At 38.0% G+C, this 21,900-nt stretch overlaps 1 protein-coding gene across 1 annotated transcript in view; it reads left to right on the top strand.

The window, feature by feature from the left end:
- The window catches only part of LYST (lysosomal trafficking regulator), a 75,976-nt gene extending 56,855 nt beyond the window's left edge, over window positions 1–19,121 (top strand). Inside the window, 22 exon segments of the mRNA XM_019612808.2 lie at window positions 352–528; window positions 1,012–1,088; window positions 1,288–1,476; window positions 2,140–2,285; window positions 2,364–2,460; window positions 3,111–3,172; window positions 3,555–3,610; window positions 4,532–4,684; window positions 5,024–5,268; window positions 5,974–6,040; window positions 7,088–7,244; window positions 7,628–7,768; window positions 8,149–8,366; window positions 9,654–9,884; window positions 10,418–10,607; window positions 11,447–11,583; window positions 12,360–12,458; window positions 14,629–14,768; window positions 15,056–15,153; window positions 16,279–16,435; window positions 16,635–16,706; window positions 17,993–19,121. Coding sequence (XP_019468353.1) covers window positions 352–528; window positions 1,012–1,088; window positions 1,288–1,476; window positions 2,140–2,285; window positions 2,364–2,460; window positions 3,111–3,172; window positions 3,555–3,610; window positions 4,532–4,684; window positions 5,024–5,268; window positions 5,974–6,040; window positions 7,088–7,244; window positions 7,628–7,768; window positions 8,149–8,366; window positions 9,654–9,884; window positions 10,418–10,607; window positions 11,447–11,583; window positions 12,360–12,458; window positions 14,629–14,768; window positions 15,056–15,153; window positions 16,279–16,435; window positions 16,635–16,706; window positions 17,993–18,131 — 3,048 coding nt within the window. The 3' untranslated portion in view covers window positions 18,132–19,121.
- Window positions 19,122–21,900: the final 2,779 nt, after the last annotated feature.

A 21,900-nucleotide genomic window follows, 5' to 3' on the forward strand; every position in this document is an offset into this window, starting at 1 on the left:
ACTAGGAACTTCTGAGACATACTTGTTGAAGTATGATCAATGCACCTAGAGGATCGGAGTATTTGCACAAGAATGTTGTCTTTTCCGTAAGCCATTTAAAAAGCCACAAGTTGCTGGGAGAAGCTCAAAAACGTAGAGGATTACATTCAGCATGTTCTTTCTAGTTCCTTAAGTTTGTCTTTGGACATCAAAGCAGTCATTTTCTTTAATCACAGAAAAAGTAGAAGTCCTGGCTGACTGGGAAAGGGAAAATAAGATTAGAGGTAGCAAGAAGTTCAGTGCTGTATGTGTTATAGAATTGAGAATGACCATGTCTCTTTTCTTCCCGCCTTCCTTCTTTTTGTCTTTTAGCATGGACCTAAATTAGTACTATATCTATATGAGTTAATGTGCAACCACATTGATGATCTGACCAAAGAAGAACAAACGGCAGCGGGAGACTTTGTGAATACATTAAAATGTTGTGGCTATAAATGTATTCCTCTGAGCCCAAGACCAAAGCCAGATGTAATGAAAGCTTTGAAAGAGGTTTGTGAACAAACAACCTTCTGAAGTAAAGCAGATTTACTGAAGACAACTGTTTATTATATGGGAATTGAGCTCTAATGAAGAGAGTTTGGTTTGCTTTGACGATGGCTTATGGTTGTTTTTTTTTTACTGGGATTCTCTTTGAGTTCTGAATAATTTTTATGCATGCTCAACACTTCGCAGCAATCTCATGTGTTACTGCTCCCTGGTTAAGTATATTACTTAAAGCAAAAATATGAGCTTGCAGTAATCTTCTAGTATCAACTGGTCTGGAAAAAATGAATTTTTCTGGCTCTTTGCAAAATATAAGATTACTTCTAAACGTATTACAGTGACATTAATTGAAATGAAGATGTGGTTTTAAATGCTGGCAAGGTATCAGGTCAACAGTTTTCTGACAGTCTTCCTTTTAAACTGGAATATCTTTTGGCTTCTGCTTAATTATTTCTGACATGGGAGAAATAACATAAAATTTCTGTTCAGGATCAGAAGAAGTATGAGTTGGAAGAAGGTGTGAACAAAGCTGCATGGGAGAAAACAATGGCAAATAACCGACAAAAGTAAGTGCTTTCTTAAAAGAACTGTGAAAACTCACTTGGAATGCTGCATGCTTAGCAGGTTCCATCGAGGTTACCCGTGTCATTGTTATAAACGTGTGGGATTTTTGAACTTAACAACACTGACTGCATTTTGTAAGAGTTTTTGCTTCCATTTTCAAGGTGATTCGACATGTTAAAGCATGATTCTTTTTTTCCTCAGTCTTTTTCAACGCCTGGATACAAAATCTAAAGATATTTCCAAAATAGCTGGAGACATCACGCAGGCTGTATCTCTCTCACAAGGAATCGAAAGAAAGAAAGTTATCCAGCACATCAGGGGGATGTATAAAGCAGAGCTGAGTGCCAGCAGACATTGGCAGGAGCTTGTTCAGCAGCTCACGCATGATCGGTAAGTGGAGAGGAGGGGAAACACTTAATGCCTGATGTGCACTTCATTCTACTTAGATGACTGAAATGTAGATTACATAAAATTAGAATGACTAATCTGTTAATCATTTGATGGTTAAAGACCTGTGAAATACTTCTGATTTATTTTCTTAATTTTTTAGAGCAGGTAAGCCAAGTAGTATTTCTGTTACTGAGATAGTTTTGTTTTTTTGTCAGATAACATTTTGCCGTGCAAATGAAGAACTCTGTGGAGATTTAACATCTTGCATGATAGCGATGGAATAACACAGTACTTTTTGTTAATATCATTCAGGCTAACATTCAGCTACTGTGCTTGCTAATGTGCTAATCTGATGTTGAGCTTTGACATGAAACTAAACAGTGATACTTTTGCCAGTGTTGAACTAATATGTTTGCAATAGCTGAGTTTTCAAAACACTCAGACACATTGCTGACTTCATCAGAATTTGTAACTTAAAGAGCAGTCTTACAGTAATTGTTCATAAATGGTGAGTCAGTGGGGGTAGCTCATGAGAATAAACAACGTAATTGCCTTTTTAATTATTTTGCAGAAAAAGCCGCCCAGTGCTGTGTAACTACTGCATCTCTACCTTTTAAACAGAACCTGAGTGAATAACACTATAACCTACTTTGATTTTTCCAGAGCACTCTGGTATGACCCAGTCTATTACCCAACTTCTTGGCAACTGGATCCAACAGAGGGCCCAAACAGAGAGAGGAGGCGCTTGCAGAGGTGCTACCTAACTATTCCAAATAAATACCTTCTTCCAGACAGGCAGAAGCAGGAAGGTAATTATAATATATTGCAACAAAGGATCTCAGTAACAGTGAATGCTTGTGCTTTATTGCTCCTTGTTTTTTTAATAGGCATAATAAAAACTCCCTTATCGTACCTATTTGAAGATAAAACACATTCTTCTCACTCTTCAACTGTAAAGGATAAAGCTGCAAGTGAACATATAAGGTAAGTTTTTAAGATCTGCCTTCCTTTTCCACCTTCTCTAATGCCAACAAAGCTTGTCCTCACTGTTAGTGTGAACGTTAAGAAACTGAGTGAAGTAAGAGACAAAGTCAGAACATAGTGAGTTTTCTTGCTATACTTGCCAAGTAGCAGAGCTACCAACATGCATGTTTTCTGATTCTTAAAATAGTTTATCTCCATGAGTTTGAAAATCTGTAAAAGGAAATACCACGTGGTGTGATGTGGGTATGGGTCTTCTGTGGGACAACCCGGTGGGATTTTTTTTTTGTTACTTTTTATCCAGTGCAGGTATTACAACTAGATCTGTAGGTCTTTCCATCAGTAAAATGGTCTTTCATCTTCCCTGCTTTAGGACTGTGTTATAAAACACTATTTAGCTAGTAAGCATTAAGTTAATTTACCATGTATTACAGGCACTAATTCTGCCTAAAATGACTGAAGAGAACATACAATGCAATAAATTAAATACAAATACATTTGTATGTAGTCCAGAACGTCAGTGTTCTAATTTCTTTGTCTCCTTGGAATTAGAACTTTACAGTCGTGGTGTTGAGATCTGTTTTCAACTGTACCTTTTAAGGCTGTTAGTTCTAAGTACATGCTGGAAGTAACTAACATCTGAATTATTTCAGAGTTAATCGAAGATGTATCAGTGTAGCACCTTCTAGAGAGACTGCTGGTGAGCTGCTGCTAGGTAAATTCCATTTTCAGTTCTCATAAATATTCTGTTTTGTCTAAAATTTTGCAGTATATGTAAAGCTAGCTTTACTCTGAAGAAAATCCTTGTAATGAATATGTTAGGAAGAGCAGTATATAATTGGTTTCTTGACTTCTCATGGATAACGTATCCTATAGATCAGCTACGGCATTTTGAATACTGTTTGCACTGTAGTTATTTTCAAAGTTGCAGAATGTTTTCCAAAGGTTATGGAATATTGAATTCTATGTTTATCAATTACTGCTTCTTCAGATACTATTCTTATTTCTCTTAATACCTAAACACAGAATGTTTATATTAAAATGAAGGTGCGGTGTACAAAGAGTAGTGTCATTTTGGCAACTGGTTCTCCCTGCAGGAAAATGTGGCATGTATTTTGTTGAGGACAACGCATCAGACACAATTGAAAATTCTGTAAGTATTAGATCATGTTGTCCAGTCTCTATTTTTCTAAGCTGCATTGTAAATTGCTTTCATCTGCTGTCACTGACATTACCTGGAGTGCTAGAGTTAGATCTACAGGAAAGGTGAATGAAAGTATTTCGTTTGTATTCCTGTTGCAGCCTGCTGTGGGATCAGAAATCCATCTTCCTTAAGATTGGGAAGGAAATGAGAAGAGGGTGATGCTGGGAGTCTTTGGTTCCTTCTGTCTGTTACTCTGAGTTCATTAGCAGAGCTGCATGGAGCTTGTGCTGGCCTGCACCTGAAAAACAACTTGCTGAAGCAAGAGCACTAGGAAGTACAGAAATTCCTAAATGTATAAATTGTGCCGTGCTTTACAGCACCTCTGCTATTTGAATTTTTCATTATGTAGGGTGTTCTAAATCACCTTCCTTATCCTCTTCAAGAAAAGGCTTTTATGCAGCAAATTGGAACTGACTTAATCCTTCTGATGAAAATAATCAAGCTGTGAGTTATGCTGCCGAAAGTCACGAAGCTCCACTGTGCACATGTCACACAGCCTAGTGGTTTAATATGTTATTAGCTATTTTCCTGTTTTGTCCTTTGCAGAACCAGCAGAATTAGGATATATAGCTAAGCTTTGCTTTTTCTTGTTAGCCAGTATTTCAGTTTAAGTATCAATGAAAGCTTTCTTGTGCTGGAGTGTTGGGTGTGGTACTGATGGGGCTGAGGAGTACGCATGATGTTCTGCCCTGGGGAGAGAAGAATGTGGGAAATACCTATGAATAAAGTCACAGTGTCTTAAAGCATCACAGCACAATCATCTGTTTCACTGAAGATGTGCTATATGGTTATAAACTGTTCCAACTAAAATAGTTTCCTGTTTGGAAAACCTGATGTATAGAGTAACGTTTTCAATTGCATGTTCCTTAGAGTTTTCATGGAGAAACTGAACCAGCATCATTTTCTTGGACCTATGAGGAAATCAAGGAAGTCCATAAGCGTTGGTGGCAGCTACGAGACAATGCTGTGGAAATATTTCTGACGAATGGCAGAACTTTACTCTTGGCTTTTGATAATACAAAGGTGACGTGGCAGTACTGTGCAGTATATCAAAGCACTTTGCCGTATCTTTGTAACATACACTAATGTGTTAGTTTTTAAAGTGGGCTGTTGCATGGACTAGTAATAAATTCTGCTGAATGTCTGGAAAGAAGCCTTTGTTCAGCTGGGCTTCTAGACAGTCTGACAAAATCATGGTGTAAAACACATCTCTGTACTAAGGTATGAAAGAATTTTAGTCATACTGGTCATCCATCCATTACAACATAGCTCTGGAAATTTTTAAGTGAGACAAAGTTACTAAGTCTTTTTATTTTGAAGATTTTTAAACTGTATGATTAAATCTCTGCTATTTTCTTTTAGGTCCGTAATGATGTGTACCACAACATCTTAACTAACAATTTGCCTAACCTTTTGGAATATGGAAATATCACTGCTTTGACCCACCTGTGGTGCACGGGACAGATTACTAACTTTGAATACCTGACTCATTTAAACAAACATGCGGGCCGTTCCTTCAATGATCTCATGCAATATCCAGTATTTCCCTTTATACTTTCTGACTACATAAATGAGACACTGGACCTAAATGACCCATCGGTATATAGGTAATATGAGATGTTTGGAACTGGTTATTTCCAAACACTTCAACTAATTGGTACAGCTATTTAATTCCACTTTACTAAACTGTGCACATACATGAGCACAACTGTTCAGAAATAAGGCCCATAACAACTTGAGTTTTTTACGCTAGGTAGCTGTTTCACCTAGGATATTTAAATGAAATATCTGATGTTATGGGTGTGTGTATTCATAGCTTGTTAGGGACAGCACTTTGCTACTGTCATAATGTGATACTGATAGTCTATTATTTAAATAAAGCCTATGTTTAAGTTTGTGAGTGAAGATTGCCATGCCATTTGCCGTTTAGAAAAATAAAAACTATGAAAAAATGTGGCCAGTTGCAAATCATATTGCCTTAACTAAGTAGATCCATGTGAGTTGTCCCACCGTAAGTTTCTGTTAAGCTGATTTTAACACTGCACAAAATATTTAATTTTAAATGATGCTTTTGATTTTACAGGGGCACTTTGAGTGCACTTACTTGCCTGTTAGTGTGCCTATAGGTCTGAGTTTGCCTTTAGTATTAACTGAAAGTGGCCATTTTATTTTCTGAATTCTTTTGTAAAAAGCTGTTAAGTTTTGCTCATCCTTCTTGTGACATTAAAGGCCTTATTCTTAATGCATTATTAAATGGTCTGAATCAAGATCTTTATAAAAATGACAAGGTATTGGTACTACTTCTGTTACAGAAATCTGGTCAAACCAATAGCTGTGCAGTCTAAAGAAAAAGAGGATCGGTATGTGGATACTTACAAGGTAATTCAGATAACTGTTCTTTGCTGTTCTGTGTATAAGTTATTATATGAAGACTTTATTTTTTTTATATGTATCAATGGTGGGGGAGTGGAGGATGGTGGTGATGGGACACAAATCCAGTGTTTCCAGTTGATGAAAGTCTCGTTTCCAGTATGTTATATTCTTAGAATTGTTTTATGACATTTGGAATCTGAGAGTGTTCCTGTTACTGAAATCATAAATCAATTTAATCTTTCCGTGTGATACTGGAGGTTGAGTTGGTATGCTCTTACGTCTGAACATATCTTCAGGGATCTTTAAATATATAATCTATTGCTGTTCTATTGATGTGATTTCAATGAAACTTGTGACTAATTTTTTGGGTAACTGAAAAGTTGTTTTCCCTCCAGTATACTGACTTAACGTGCACTGCTGTAACTGTTGTGCTCTTGGCTTTTTGCTCTTTAGAGCATTTTTAAAGGCTTTAGAAAATAACATTAAAGCTGGAAAGCATTTGCTGCTGGACCTTCCAACTTATCTCTATTGTCACTTTCTAAATGTATTATTCTTCTAAGTTTGTGTTATTCCTAAAAAATCTTAGGCAAACATTTATTGTTGTTACTGGAATGCAGGGAATAGGATTGTCCTTTACCTTTCTAGTACTAGTGTGGCATTTTCATGGCTTCTATAAAGCACCAAACTGCCTGATTTGTTTGGTACAAGTTAACAGTCCAGTTAAATGCCTGAAAATATAGTTTAGAATGTTTTTCTCTTTTGAGAGGTGACTATTATTTTGAATGTACATTCAGAACAATTGGTAGGATGCTACTTGAATGGTAGGTGATAAAAAAAAAAAAAAGACTGGTTACTTTAGAAAAGTGTACGTTGTACCAGGTGCTAAGGATGGAATTCTTCAATAAAAAAAGTGATAGTCTTGGACATATTTGTAGTTTCTGAGGAGCTGAAGTATTGAAACACTCTATAGGAGATCTCAGCAATTGCCTTTATTATCAAGCACAAGTTGTTGAAGATCTAAGTCTGTGGTATATTTTCCTCCAACTTTCCTAGTATTTGGAAGAAGAGTATCGTAAAGGAGCACGGGAGGATGATCCAATGCCCCCTGTACAACCGTACCACTATGGATCTCATTATTCTAACAGTGGAACTGTGCTTCATTTCCTAGTTCGGCTGCCACCTTTCACTAAAATGTTTTTAGCCTATCAAGGTAGGATTACCTTTCGCTTTCACTTAGCTTTCATGTCTGGGTTTTGTCCTAACAACCCAGGAAAACTGCATGTTATCAATTCCAACTACCTGAGTTTAGTAAAAATTAAATTGGGTGTACTTACACAATAAATAGACCCATTCTGAAATTATCAAGCCAGGCACCAAAATTGTACATCTTACTTCTTTATTCCTTGGTAGATGTTTAGAATAAAAAGGTGAGCTGTATTTAACTTCTAGTCCATGTTTAACACACAGAAATCAGGATAGAATTCAAAATGTTCTCTGCTAACTAGAGAACAGTTGACTTTTGAAGCTGCTGATGTGCAACTGATTTTTGTCAAAAATGCAACAAATTCTGTTGTTGTTTTTTTTTTTTACTAGATCAAAGTTTTGACATTCCAGACAGAACTTTTCATTCTACCAACACAACCTGGCGCCTCTCTTCATATGAATCAATGACTGATGTAAAGGAGCTCATCCCAGAGTTTTTCTACCTTCCAGACTTTCTAGTTAACAGAGAAGGTATACTAAGAGGATACCAAAATTATATACTTCAAATAGCCATGGGGTTGGGACTAGTTCAAAATTGAGAACACTTATATCTCACAGTTGAATGTGCTATGCCACAGATGTATAAATAAATAAATAAAGCTGGTGTGAATATGTAGGATATGCTACAGAAGCTGCATAAGACTTAAGGAATAGCTCATAAATTCTGTCCTAGATGCAAAGGAGCATTTCCTATTTATCTCATTCTCCATTTATGTGTGTGAAGGGATTTGCTAAAGGCACTGCTTTGCTGATGGGCAATAACAGTGCTTAATTTTTAGTTTTCATAAAACCTAAGATTTTTATGAAGTCACTAACCTAAGGTGTTGGAACACTTATTCCTGTGCTTCTAGGTTTTGATTTTGGAGTACGTCAAAATGGTGACAGAGTTAACCATGTCAATCTTCCGCCTTGGGCTCGTAATGATCCTCGTCTGTTCATCTTGATTCACCGTCAAGCTTTGGAATCTGACCATGTTTCCCAGACAATCTGTCACTGGATAGACTTAGTGTTTGGTTATAAACAAAAGGGCAAGGCATCTGTTCAGGCTATTAATGTCTTTCATCCCGCAGTAAGTATTTTTGTCAGGCTTCATGTTTATTCATTGTACTTAGACTGAACCTTCCCCCGTTAAGTTACTGACTTGCTTGGAAAACGTCCAACTCCTTTGCTTATGAGATGTTGAAGAATAAGAAAAGGCTTTAAGAATTTTGGTGCAGAACTGATAAGATTCCATCATCTGATGTGTATGAATTTTTTTTTTTGGTCTAGAAGAAAGTATAGGCGGTGATCAGTTATGGAGTTTGCACTTCCTGGTTAGTTGTTTGCAATGGCATACAAACTTGGTGTTTGTATCTGCTTCTTTGTCATCAGAAGAAGCCTTAAATTTAGGTGAACTCTACTGCAGGTTTTGATAAGACGAAAGTAGCTTAGTTTGTCCATGGTCAGTATTTATATTCTTCTATTTATATGTATCTTGTCTTGTTTCTAGTAAGCATGTTTCTTTACCATTGAATTTAATTTTGGGTAAGTCAAATAAGTTTTCATTGATGTAAAAGCTTCCAGAGTGTTATTACTGACTTACTGTAACACTGAAATCTCAGTGAATTTCTTTAAATTTTTTTGAAACTTCTATCCGTAGTATTGCAAGGCTTGCTCAGCTAGCAGCCCTTCTTTTAAATTTCAGATGGATGTGCTTCCACTGTTCAGCATGAGTTCTGTAGTTGTCAGAGCAGCTAATAGCAGTCATTTTCAGTAGCGCAGCGGCTTTTTTCTTTTCAAGCAGCCATCCAAATGCCTTCTTTACCTTTCTTTTTTTGAGCTTAAGTATTGATTTAGTTACTACCTTCAACTTAAATTACCTGCAACGAACTAAGTTCGTGTGAATACATCCATTTTTCTTCAAAGTGAAGGCATTGTCAGTGTGACTGATGAGAAGAGTGTGGCACACATGTAGAGACAGTCAATTTTGAAGGAAGAACAGTCAAAGAAAACTTTCACTTTCCTGAAATACGGAGCTTCCTACTTCCCATTTTATGATGTTGTTTATCATCGGCAACCCTTCTGTTTTCAGACAGATTAGTAAAGATCTATTAAGAAAACCTTTGACTGAAATTAATAATGGAATACACGCAGGATCAACTCAGATCTCAAGGCTTTAGTTACTTCAATGAGAAGTGATGAAAATAATGTCCTCAGTGATTCCTTTCTCAGTACAACTTCTGTGGGATAGCTTCTGTCCTAGCCAAGGAGCTGATGGGTACAACTGTAAATTTAGTATGTGTATGTTTAGAAGTCTTTTCCCATGACAAATTGGAAAAGTTCATTCTTGCCTCTCCCCACTTTTTTTCCTCTGCAGACTTACTTTGGGATGGATGTTTCTGCTGTTGAGGATCCTGTTCAGAGAAGAGCCCTTGAAACAATGATAAAAACATATGGGCAAACACCTCGCCAACTGTTCCACACAGCACATGTTAGCAGGCCTGGATCCAGGCTCATCATGGAAGGAGAACTTCCTGCTGCCATGGGATTATTAGTGCAGTTTGCTTTCAGAGAGACCAGAGAGCACACCAAAGAAGTAGTATATCCAGTACGTCATTTTGATTGCGAAATGGTTCAGTTAACTTTCATATACTTATAGTTACTGTACCTCTGATATTTACAGTTGAATACTGGAGGTTTGTCAGTCCTTCAGGGAAAGATATGGACATTGCATCCACTTCTACATGTAAACCTAGAGTAGGCAAATGCATGCTGCACTTCTCTGACTCTTACTTATTGTCTGTAGGACAGGTCAACTGTCTTCACTTCAGATGTTTGCCTTCTCTAGAGTCCAGTGAGAAACTGAATCCTTGTGTTTAAAGAAATTGGAATATTTTACTGTGCTATTTGAACTGTCAGCTTACCATCTCAACTCTTAAAGCTAGTAGTTTAGCTGATGATACTCTAATGCTAATGCTTCATATCTGTCTTTCTGTTACTTCTGGAATACTTCAGTAGTCCTTACTATGTGGTTAGTTATGGGAATGGGGATATGAATGATTCTTCTTCCTCCCTCACGAAGTAATAATTTTCAGAAAAGTTTCTACCACCTTTTTAATCTGCACCTTATTTGTGTTTTAGAGTCCATTGCCATGGATAAAAGGCTTGAAGTGGGGAGAATATGTAGGTTCTCCAAGTGCCCCAGATCCTGTTGTCTGTTTTAGCCAACCACATGGGGAAAGGTTTGGCTCTCTGCAGGCTTTGCCAACTAAAGCTATATGTGGTTTGTCCCGCAAGTTTTGCCTTTTGATGATATATAGCAAGGAGCAAGGTATGAATTTGTGATTATTCTCTACATGCACAACCCATGCAAAACAGAGCCAAAAACCTTTTAAATCTAGTGCTACTACTATTCTCCAGTAAACTTTCCACATTTAATCTCTTTTGCCAAAGACTGATCTTTAAATCCAAGGACAGCTTCCATGACTGATACCGTTTCTGATGGTTACATTTGGCTTGTGGTTTTCGATAGCATAGGTGTCCAGTAATTTGGTTTTTCATTAAAGCCTTATGCTTCAATCACTTGAACTTTAGAACTTACTGGCAGGTCCAAAAGAAACTGGAAAAAAGGAGAGGAGGACATGTGGCATTGGAAGGGATGATTAAAGAGTATTTAAGCGCCATGGGAAAAAGAAGAGATGAAGGATCTGCTCTCAGGCAAACTTGGAAAGATTCTTATTGATAATGTGCAAACAGGTTCTCATACTACTCCCTTCCTCCACTGTGTAATATGTGTCAGTGGAAGTTTTATAAATAAAAGATCCATTGAAGGCTTCATGTTTAGTCATTTAAAATATACATATATAGTTCTGAGCAGTCATTTCTCTGGCTGAGAAGCACTGGCACATCTTCCCTTTCTGTCCATTCCCACTAAATGTAATGCTTCTTTGAAAAGCTTTGTCCAGGTTGCAAGCTGTTCTTGGAGAATACTAAATATTTACATCATCTCTGAAAATTGTTTTAGAAAGCAACATTTCAAAACAAGATGATTTTTATTTTTCTATTTTATATAGTTAGTAATAAAGATGGATCTTAAGGTTTTATTGACTATCAAAGTGATCAACCCTTTGATTTTGTATCTGACGCAGAACCTTCTGTACCTTCCTTCAGGTGTGAGAAGTATGCACAGCACTGATATTCAGTGGTCAGCTATCTTAAGCTGGGGATACGCCGATAACATTTTACGACTAAAAAGCAAGCAGAGTGAACCTCCAGTAAATTTTATACAGAGTTCTCAGTTCCATCAGGTAAAAATCCTGGTCTTTTGGTCTTTAATCTAATATTGCTTGTTTAATCATGTGGTAGCTTGATGTGGCAGTAATTGCACTTGATTTCATTTTTTGCAAAGCCTATAGTGAATAACAAATGGTATTCTGAGAGAATGAGTATTTAAGTATAACTTTATGCAGTTGTCCAGTGTTTTAATTCTAACCTGCTAGGTTCTCCTTTGGCTCTAGCCCTCACTATTCTAGTGTATATTGCTTCTGGACTAGGAGCCAGTGTATTCCCGTACTAGACAAAGTTCCCTTTTAAATGCATTTGACTTCTGTAGATTTTCCTCCTATAGATTTTTAGTGTGAATTTATAGAAGTGAAATCCTGGACCAAGAAAAATGAAAACTGAAAGAATTAGCTCATGTTAGAAACGTAACTCCACTGTAGTTTGATTTCTCTGGAAAGATGACGTCTTAACTCCGTTAACAAACTCTTCATAATCTCTATTACAGTTCATTGTGTTTGAGGTTTTACTGAAATGATACTGACTAATGTAGCTGTAGTCCTGAAAGTCAGAAGTTCACTGCTCTTTCGCTGTGAACTCTGAGCTACACAGAATTTCCCTCTTTATTTTGTTACCAAATTAATGATATATGTGATCTACAATAGGCTCTGTCTTTAACTCCTTAAGTATTTTACATGGTTTTTCTTAGGAGAAGCAATAAAAATCAATGTGATCGTATCCTGTGGTATGATGACAATAGCAGTTAGTAGCTGTTCTCATTTTTTTTCCCCTTTGTCTTTCCAAGGTAACAAGTTGTGCTTGGGTCCCAGACAGCTGTCAGCTTTTCACAGGTAGCAAATCTGGTGTTATCACAGCATACATGAACAGATTCACTAGCAGTACGGTAAGTTCTGTTGCACAGAACTGATATTTAAGGATCACCTTTGACATGGTTAAATAGATTTATCTCAGCATATTTGTGTTTTTCTTACACTTTTTTGTTCATGTATTGCTGCTAGCTGTTGGCCCTCATCATCTGGATGATAATTGATTTGCACAGATCTCTGAATTCAGGCTGTCTGGCATAGTAAAGCTTGCTAAAATTAGAGTACTTTTTTGCTATATAAAAGACAAAGCTTTTCAAAGCCTTAATAGAAACTGGAATATTTTTTTCCCAAAGCAGAAAATATTTCCAATGCAGTAAAGAGTGGCAATGAATTCTCAAATGCTGTTTACTAACTGCTCAGACTCTTCACTTTGTCATATTCCCAAAGGTGGGAAAGCAGTGTGGAAAGAAGTGAGAAATGTAATTAATGTACTTAATGTATTAGTGGCAGGTGCTGAGGAGATGCTAGCAGAAATCTTCTTGATGTTATGTAACAATAAGCATGGTATGAAAACATAAAACTCATCTGATCAGGCTGACTTTTGGAGCTCATCTCATTTTCTTCAGCTGTAACTTCTGCTTTTCATAGTTTCAGCAAAGAGTTTATAACTTCCTTTGACAAGTCATTTTAGATATGGCTGTGTGATTACCCATAATAAATTGATCTGTCCAATTTAGCTTTACAGGTATTGGCAAACACTAGTAATATTGTGCCACTGCTTTTAAATCATTACATTAGTCTGGGTTAGCAGGAGCTTTGGTAAGATCTGCTATGTCTACCCAGTTTCCTGCCACTTTCAACAATGGCAAACAGCAGATGCTCAGACTGGGAAGAACATAAACACACTGTGATTCCTGCCTTGGCTTTCTTTCAGTTTTGGTCATCTGAATCTCAGTCTTCCTGAGTTCAGCAGCTTTGAGTTTAAAAGTTGAAGGAGGTCTTGAAGCCTTGCAAGCTTAAATAAGTTGGGTCTTAAGTCAGACAGTGTTCCTGCTCACCAGAATTAGTGAGCTCACAAATAACTGAGACTTGAGTTCCAGTTTAATATAGTGGGCTTATGATTCTTGAGTTCTCTGCATTACCTAGGAACAAGTGTTTTTGTTTTTGCTGCACAGATGTTGTCTTTGAGGCCATCTTTGAATTCCCCAGCACTGACAGTTTTACATGCCCCAGGCAGATTGACCTTGTTGCTAATTTTTATAGCTTCTGTTGTTGAGTCAGTTACTCAAGCCAGGGCTGCAGGGAATGCAAATATGCTTCCGAGCATCTGTTCTGGATGCATCTTGTCAGCTGTTCGGTGATGAACACTATATAAAATACACTACCTGAAACATGACTATTTTGCCCTGATTGATGCATAGGCATAAAGTGGGAATCATGTCATTATTAGTCCTTCATGTTGTTGGTATGAGAACCTGAAGAGCTATGTTGTCAGAATTCTAAAATAGCTCCATGTTGTATTTTAGATTTTTTTTTCCTAGCCTCTAAAAGGTGGTCAAAAAATGAAGTACTGCTTTGAACTACCTTGATAGTAAGGCATACAAATATTGAAAATGTATTAATTCTTCAAGCATTACAGATTATACTCTTTCAGTAAGATAAACTTAAATTTTCTGTAGATAAAGTGTATGTGAGTTTTTTGTCTGTTACTGCTTTGAAGGTTTCTGTAGACATGCTATGTGTACCCTTTACCCTTCTACACACATGCAGATGATGCGCTCTAAGCCAGTTTTCAAGAAGCCTGAGTTGTCTCAAATGTCATAACTTGAAGTAGTGTTAGTGGTGTTCAACTTACTGTTCTAATTTGTATTTTGTTCAGCGATGTTAACTACTGAGCTTGGTTATCTGTCTGCATTTCTAAGTATTTCCTCTAGATACTTAAATAGTGAGGCTGCCACTCTCAATCATGTGAAAATAATGCTGTCTTGCAGAAAGTAGCTAATTTCAGGTGCTTAGTTGACAGTACAATAGTTTCTCTACAATTTATTGCATTGCCGTAAATGTTTGTTTAGAGTAAAGCACTTGAAATAGTTGAATGTTAATGATTAGTTTGGAATACCGCATTATAAAACATTAGTCATAATAAAACAATAACAATGTTAATCTAAGAAAAATCTTATTCTTTGCCTTATCTCTTTCAGAAAAGAGACATACAAATTTTAATGATTTCATGTTGCTGTTTTTCAGCCTTCAGAGATAGAAATGGAATCACAAGTCCATCTGTATGGTCACACAGCAGAGATAACGAGCTTGTTTGTGTGCAAACCATATAGTATAATGATAAGTGTCAGCAAAGATGGCACCTGCATTATATGGGACTTGAACAGGTATATGTACATCTAGCTTTTTCCACCATTTTTTTCAGTACTTGTTTTCACCTTCCTGGTGTCTTCGCATTTTAAAGTTGACTGAATTTATTCTGTGTATATGTCTAATGTGAAGTGGAACTCTTACAGTGTAGGAATTTTGGAGTTGATATAAAAAATACCACCGTTAAGGAAAGTGTTGGTTGAGATTAAATGTCTTTAAAGAAAAGAAAAAAAAAGTTCTTTAAATAACCTTTTCTATGTTTTAGTCTGACATTAGGCTTGTTTGTTCTCTTACTATCTTTTAGGCTGTGCTATGTCCAGAGTCTGGCTGGACATAAAAGTCCCGTGACTGCAGTTTCAGCTAGCGAAACAACTGGTGATATTGCAACAGTCTGTGATTCAGGTATATCTGTCAGCCAAAGCTGCAAGTCAGAAGACCAGATAAATGACTAGATTTGTTATTGTATGGGTTATTGTGTGGGTTAATAGTCTGAGGATGCTTTTGGTCAAAGAGCACTTCTAAAAAAAATATGTTAATATTTGAATTTGTTGAGAAACTATTAGGTAGGCGTTGGAGCAAAGAGGAGTAACAGCTATAGTAAAGAAGGATGTAGATATTTGCATTGGCTCCTACAGAGGGAAATCTGTTCCTGCCTCACTCCCTACCTTCCACCCAATCTTATTTTAAAGCAGGCTTTTAGTACAGCCATCTTTTCTGTATGGGACTGTTTCTGGACTAAGGCATTAAGATCTATTTGAGTAGTGGACTTTGGAGTGCAATTCAGGGTCCTCATTGACTCAAACTACCTATATGCTGCAGCACTATATATATCTAAAGCAGGGTGAAGTCAGACCTCACACATTTTTCTGTGTGTATTTTATCTCTTAACTTGACATGGAGGCTGGGTAATAGGCTGTATCTAAATGACAGTTATCTTTCATTGATCCAAGGATTTCAAACTGATGTGAAGACTTTGCTCTTCCATTTGTGCAACTGAAGTCAGCTGTACAAATAAGCCAACTTCTACTGGAGAATGTTGTATTCTTGTGTTGGTAGGGGACAACGTGAGTTTCAATTGCCTTAAAGACAAAGCAGTAGTAGTTGGTTATTAGAACTTTAATAAATGCAAATAGTGCCAGATAACCTGGTAAGCTACTTGTGATTAGTACTTTAGGTATCTTACCTAAATGTAATCCAGGGTATGAGAATGAGCTGTTTGAAGAAAATTTTGAATTCTTTCAATTCTTCTCTCTTAGTATGTGACAATTGGTCATTAAATGATAGGCTATTGTAATTACGACGTTCCATGGATATAAAGCGATGTCTTCTGAATCACTTTGCTGTGGCTTGGTGGTTTGCATGAGAAAAAAGCAGGGAAGTAATTGTTTCCTGCAGCACGTGTCACTCCAGGCCACTTAAAACCTTTTATCTTTCAAGAAATTCTTGAAGCTTTAAAGGTTCTGTAACACAGACCTACCTGTGATCTGGATTTGCTTTTTAATACTGCCATGCTCTGTTTTGTTACAGTTGGAGGGGGGAGTGATTTGAGGCTTTGGACTGTTAACGGTGATCTCGTGGGACACGTACACTGCAGGGAAAGTATTTGCTCTGTTGCTTTCTCTAACCAGCCTGAAGGAGTATCTGTCAATGTGATTGCAGGAGGGCTCGAAAATGGAGTTGTAAGGTAAGCATTTCAAACTTTCTGTGACTAAAATGTCTTAAAACTTAAGCTCACAGATGTACCTATATAACTGATACGGTATTTAAAGAAGGTGGACAAACTGCTGCCCATTTTCCAATCTTAGTAGCTGCTAAAATAAGTTGTGTTTATCACTGAAATATTTGTAAAGACTAATGTAAAGAAAAATTAATCTATCTTTCAGACTGTGGAGTACATGGGACTTGAAGCCAGTACGAGAAATAACATTTTCTAAGTCAGCCAAACCTATTGTAAGGTAAAGATTTCAAGTATGTAATAAATGGATTTTTCTTTGAAAATAAAACCAAGAATAGCTATGAGTATTGAACATGGATTTGAAATGAAGACAGGAGGTGAACACCCATGTTTGAAAAGAGCCATGCAATCCTACTAATTATTCATGAGAGCAAAGTGGGCACAAGTGTACTGTATTTGTAATGACAGTAATAACTAGGTTCTGCTGCTAGCAAAGGAAATTGGCAGGGTTCCCTTGAGAACTGAACAATAGCTACCCTTCTTATTTCGTTGAATATTTTTCCACAGAATCTGTTTAAAAATCAGGAGATACTAACTTCAGCAGACTCAAGTAGAAGAGGTTTTTTTCTCCCTCAAATAATTGAAAGGACTGCATTTTTCCTGACCTTTTTTATTAATACATATACTGGAAGGAAATGGGAGAGAGTAAAGGAGCCTCAGAAGCATGGAAGCTGCCATTTTAGAGTGCTTTAGAGTGCTTATGTAATTTTGCCTAGTTAGAGTCCCCTTGATTAATGAAAAACAGAATTACTGTGCCAAAGTGCTTTCAGAGCACAGCTGAAGGATAGAGCGATATTCTCAGGAGTGCTGTACCCTGCACAGGAGTCTTGTGGAGTTCTGCCAAATACGATATTCGCGTGGTACAGATTACTCTGAAGAATGTTATTGTGACCGTTACTGAAATATCATTTACAATTCAAACCACTAATCACTATTTCCTAAAAACATCATCTGATAGGCACGAGAATGGCAGTAATTGCAAGGAAGCATATTTAACAAAATCTTGTTGATTTAAACCGAAAAAATAATAATAGTGAAAAGGTTTTCTGCTTAAATGTGACAGAAAATGGATGCTGGCCTTCATGTTCTCTAACCGTGGCATGATGGAAGGGTTTTCAGTAGTAACAGCTAAAGAAATGCTCAGTCCTGTGCTGTGCTGTGAAATCTGACAGATCTGTTTATCATCAAGAAAGTTCAGAAGGCCTTGTTCTGTGCTGAAAAGCCTCCTTTCAGAGGTAACGTGCAGGGCAGACTACTCTTTCTTTGTTGCTGCAAATAAATACTAAACTGCACGGCATGTTGAAGAGCTGGACAGAGCTGCAGGTTGAGCCTGTTAGGTTACAATGCTTGAGTAGCCAGGTGCTTGCACACACTGCTGTGTTAACGCACTCACTGGATTGCTCCTTACCGAGAACTGATTTTTGTCAGCTACACTCGTGGATTTTTAATGTCTTCTAGCATTTTAAATAGCCAAATCTGATACCAAAATATTTTCTTGTTTTTCAGCCTTACCTTTTCCTGTGATGGTCATCACTTGTTCACAGCAAATAGTGATGGAAATGTAATAGCTTGGTGTCGCAAGGACCAGCAGCGCTTGAAGTTACCCATGTTCTATTCATTCCTTAGCAGCTATGCAGCTGGGTGATGACTACTTCCGCTGCTCATTCAAGTCTCCATGCACTTTAAATCCATAATAAATTATAGAATCTCTTCATTAACTGGATTTTGAAATAGTTTGAATGTCTCTAGAATGACTGCATAGGTGAAAAGCAGAAGGCAGTCTAAGGCAGTTATAAATTGTACGTGCATGCACAAGCCTGAAGTGTATGGAGTCACCAGGAAGCTCTGGTTGCATACTCCAGTACCAGCAAAGTGACGTACAAACGCTCTAACCTACAAGTCAAAATGCTGCAATACAAAATGTAATAGTATTTTTTTAAATCACTTCTTGGAAGCAACTATTTCAAAAACTGAATCAGTAGTGTTTGTCCCTCCTGTGTTGTAAAATATCAGCAGTATGAAGCTCTGTAAATATTTATAAAAATGTCAGCATGTGTATATCTGATTAGTCAAGGATGGTGGTGTTAGCTCTGGGATAAATGACCCAAAATTAAAAAAATCCAAGATGATTCAAAATTGCTTTTTTTGAGAAGCAAAGAACTTAGTAGGTGCTTTTTGCACCATTTAATAGTATTGTAATACTAAATAATTAGATCCATCTTCATTTGCGACTTCTGCTGTCTTCTCTGTTCAGATGGTGTGAAAGTCTTTGGACAAAAACAAGGATGGGCAGACACCTCATAGCTTCACAAAGCAATAGTTAAATTGTGTTTTCGTTTTGTGTTCCACATAGTGTTAACTCAGTTTGTAATACCTAGCTGCTGTGGTCCTGTGGCAGACTACACACACATCACACACACAGCCTGCCGTCCAGAGCTCTAGAAACGGTACTAAAGAAGGCACTGATGTGCTCGTATTCTCGGTGTCATTGAACTTCAGTGCACTGTAAAAATGTTTAAATCCAAATGTTTAAATCAGTGTTTATAGGCACTGAGTAATTCAGAACAGTTTATGTAGGTACACTGTGCAAATATGTTATTTATTCCTAGGTGCTATTTTGAGAGGAGGAAAAAAATAAGCTGCCGTTGTTAATAGCTTACATCTGAATTCTTAGGCCAGATAGAAAACTAACACTTAAGCTGATGGATTTCAAGACCCGACTGACACTGAGTGCCTGCTAGTCATGCAAATGGTACAAGAATGCGACACATCTCTGATGTAGTTACATTTTTCTTCTTCATACCTTCGCTTTTTCATCATTGACATATTCCACTACTGCCATACAGACAAACTGCTCTATCTTAGTTTTAAGGCTCATTTGCCTTCCACGTACTGTGTTATGAAATCGTTATGAAGATGTGCATACAGGAAAACTGTACACTTCAGAAAATTCCAAATGGTCTTTACAGAAATTTTTGCGACTTTCTGACTCTGGGGGTTTTCAAACTGGAAAAACTGAAGTCTTCTCAGTCCATGACACAGATTGATTTACTTTTTTTAGTTCACTTAAGAAAGCAGCTGTATGAACTGAATTTTAAACTGCATATATTGTAGCAATGTTGTATGGGGTGGCTGTAGTCATGTTTTTCACTGTCTAAATGTTAATGTAAGGTCCAAATACAGACTGAAAAGCTTCTTGGCTCATGTTGAAGTGATGCGCTTTATTTAAGCGACAAAATACAAACGTGATGGTTTGGGGATGCTTTTGTCCTCCTTGAATTGGGATGTTGCTCACAAAGGCTTATTTTTATAAAGTAGAATTCCACTTGTTACAAATCAATATGCAAAATTGCTGGCCTTGTAAAAAGTGCAATATTATATATTTTTATGTATAAGTCGAAGATTTTTTTGAACTGAGGAATATTTATTCAGTTTAACGTTCTGGAGCTATTGAAATACCATTGCAATAGTATATGTGCATGATGTACTGAAACCTCCTGTAAATTTCACATTCCACACTGTCTTTGTATACACTGTCACACTGTTGGGTAATAAACAGACCTTTGTATCAAATGGAGATGGTTAGAACCATGTTTTTGATTTAATTTCACCTCTCTTTGAGAAATCATCTGCTCACTTCTCTCCAGTTCCTGTTCTGTTTGTTCTCAGGTCTTTAACCTTTTAAGGTTCTTGAAGGAGGAAAGTTCTGTTTGTGGGCTACATCATCTTGCTGTGAAACTGTGCGAGGTTGGGTATAAGTTTGGAAGTGAGAAACTCAGTTGTACATATGTGCATGTGCCCCCCCTTCTCACGGGATGTGGGGCTGGAAGTGGAAGTGATGTATCTCTAAGCAGAGACACTTCCCCCTCCCACCAGCCGCCTCCTCTCAGAAAACCTAGCTGAGCTGAGGAAAAATGGAAAAGCAGCTCCTCTGGAGGTTCAGGAGGTAAGGAAGATCATAAATGAAAGGGAGGGAGAGAATGGTGCTGGTGGCAGTTGGAGACTGAGATCTCTTGGCTTCTCTGTGGCAAGGCCTATCTGATAGCCTTGCAGGGTTTTTGTGGTGAACCTCAGTCACTGATTGCACCTATGCACGTAATGAGAAAGGGAAGGCCATGTACTAGTTATATTTTCACTTGTAGTGGTGAAAGGGAACCTAGATATTGGGTTTGGGACAAATGTTTAGGACAAACCCACTATAACAAATAGAAGGAATGAAAGAAGTCCAATAGGAAACAATAGGGGCTGCTCCAAAAGTAATGCATCTTCTGAAGAAAGACCCAATGAAATATCTGTCCCTGAATACTGAACAAGAGTCTATGGAGCTCCGCAGAGAGCAGTGTAGGGGGGGGGGGGTAAGAAACCACGCCGTTTCAATTTGCAAATATAGTTCACCTTCATGTGGCAATTGCAGGGTTAATCTGTAACACTACAGACAACCCGACCTCCGCTGCCAAGAAATGCCCAGATAATGTAAGGTAATTCTCCCTAGAAGCTCATAGTGGAGTCCCAAAAGTACTAGTTTTCTTTATGCTTTCTGAGTTGGCGTTTTCTTTTTCTCACATATGAAAACAAGTTGCAACATCTTGTTACTCTACCACAATAATGCAAGACTATTTTAAAGCTGTTGCTTGCCTTAAAAAAATATCTTGAAAAATCCACTATGCATTTTTGAGCTGCTTCTACTGAGAGCATTTTCTTTGACACTGTAGTTAGATAAAACTGCTGACAAATGCCCTCTGTGCTAATGAGATGTGGCAGTTACTTACGGGTGCTAGCTCTGGGTGGGGTCAGAAAGCCACTGGTTTTACACCTGCCATAGACTCAGTCTTTGGGAGGGGACGTCTTTGCTTTGAAGCACCTTTAAAAGCAGAACTTTGCCCTGCACTGTATGGAAAACAGAAGTGCCTTGGAAACGTTCGTGTCTGATGAGGGGAGGAGAGGCAGTGATGGCAGAGGGGTGACACGTGCCTCTCCCTTAATGGGAGCTTGCTATAGCGGTTCTCCCGTCAACACGCGTGTTTTTAGGGCCGATTTTTAGTTAACGACGTTAACTGCCACTGAGCCTTACGGTTGATTCTCCCATTTGATTTGTGTACACTTTTCCCACTACGGCGCTGACTCATTTTGCCGTGCCCCATTAGCCGTGACAGCACAACTCGCGGAGGTCCCAGCACGGTTTTTTCCACAGCGGAATCTTGTTTTGTTTCTCTTCACCCTCCCGTCGCAGGGCCGACGCGAGCTCCTGTGCCAGAGCTGCTTTGCCAGCTCCGCGCTCTAGAAACGCGCAGACGCTCGCTCCGCGCTATTCGCTGGAAGCGTCCCAGCGGCTGAGCGACTGCGGGGTGCCGCGGGCGGGTGCCGCCGCCTGCGGGGGAGGAGGCGAGGGCAGGGCGGCTGCAGAGCGGTGCCCG

This window comes from Meleagris gallopavo, chromosome 2 (genome assembly GCF_000146605.3).
Source record: "Meleagris gallopavo isolate NT-WF06-2002-E0010 breed Aviagen turkey brand Nicholas breeding stock chromosome 2, Turkey_5.1, whole genome shotgun sequence".
NCBI lineage: Eukaryota > Metazoa > Chordata > Aves > Galliformes > Phasianidae > Meleagris > Meleagris gallopavo.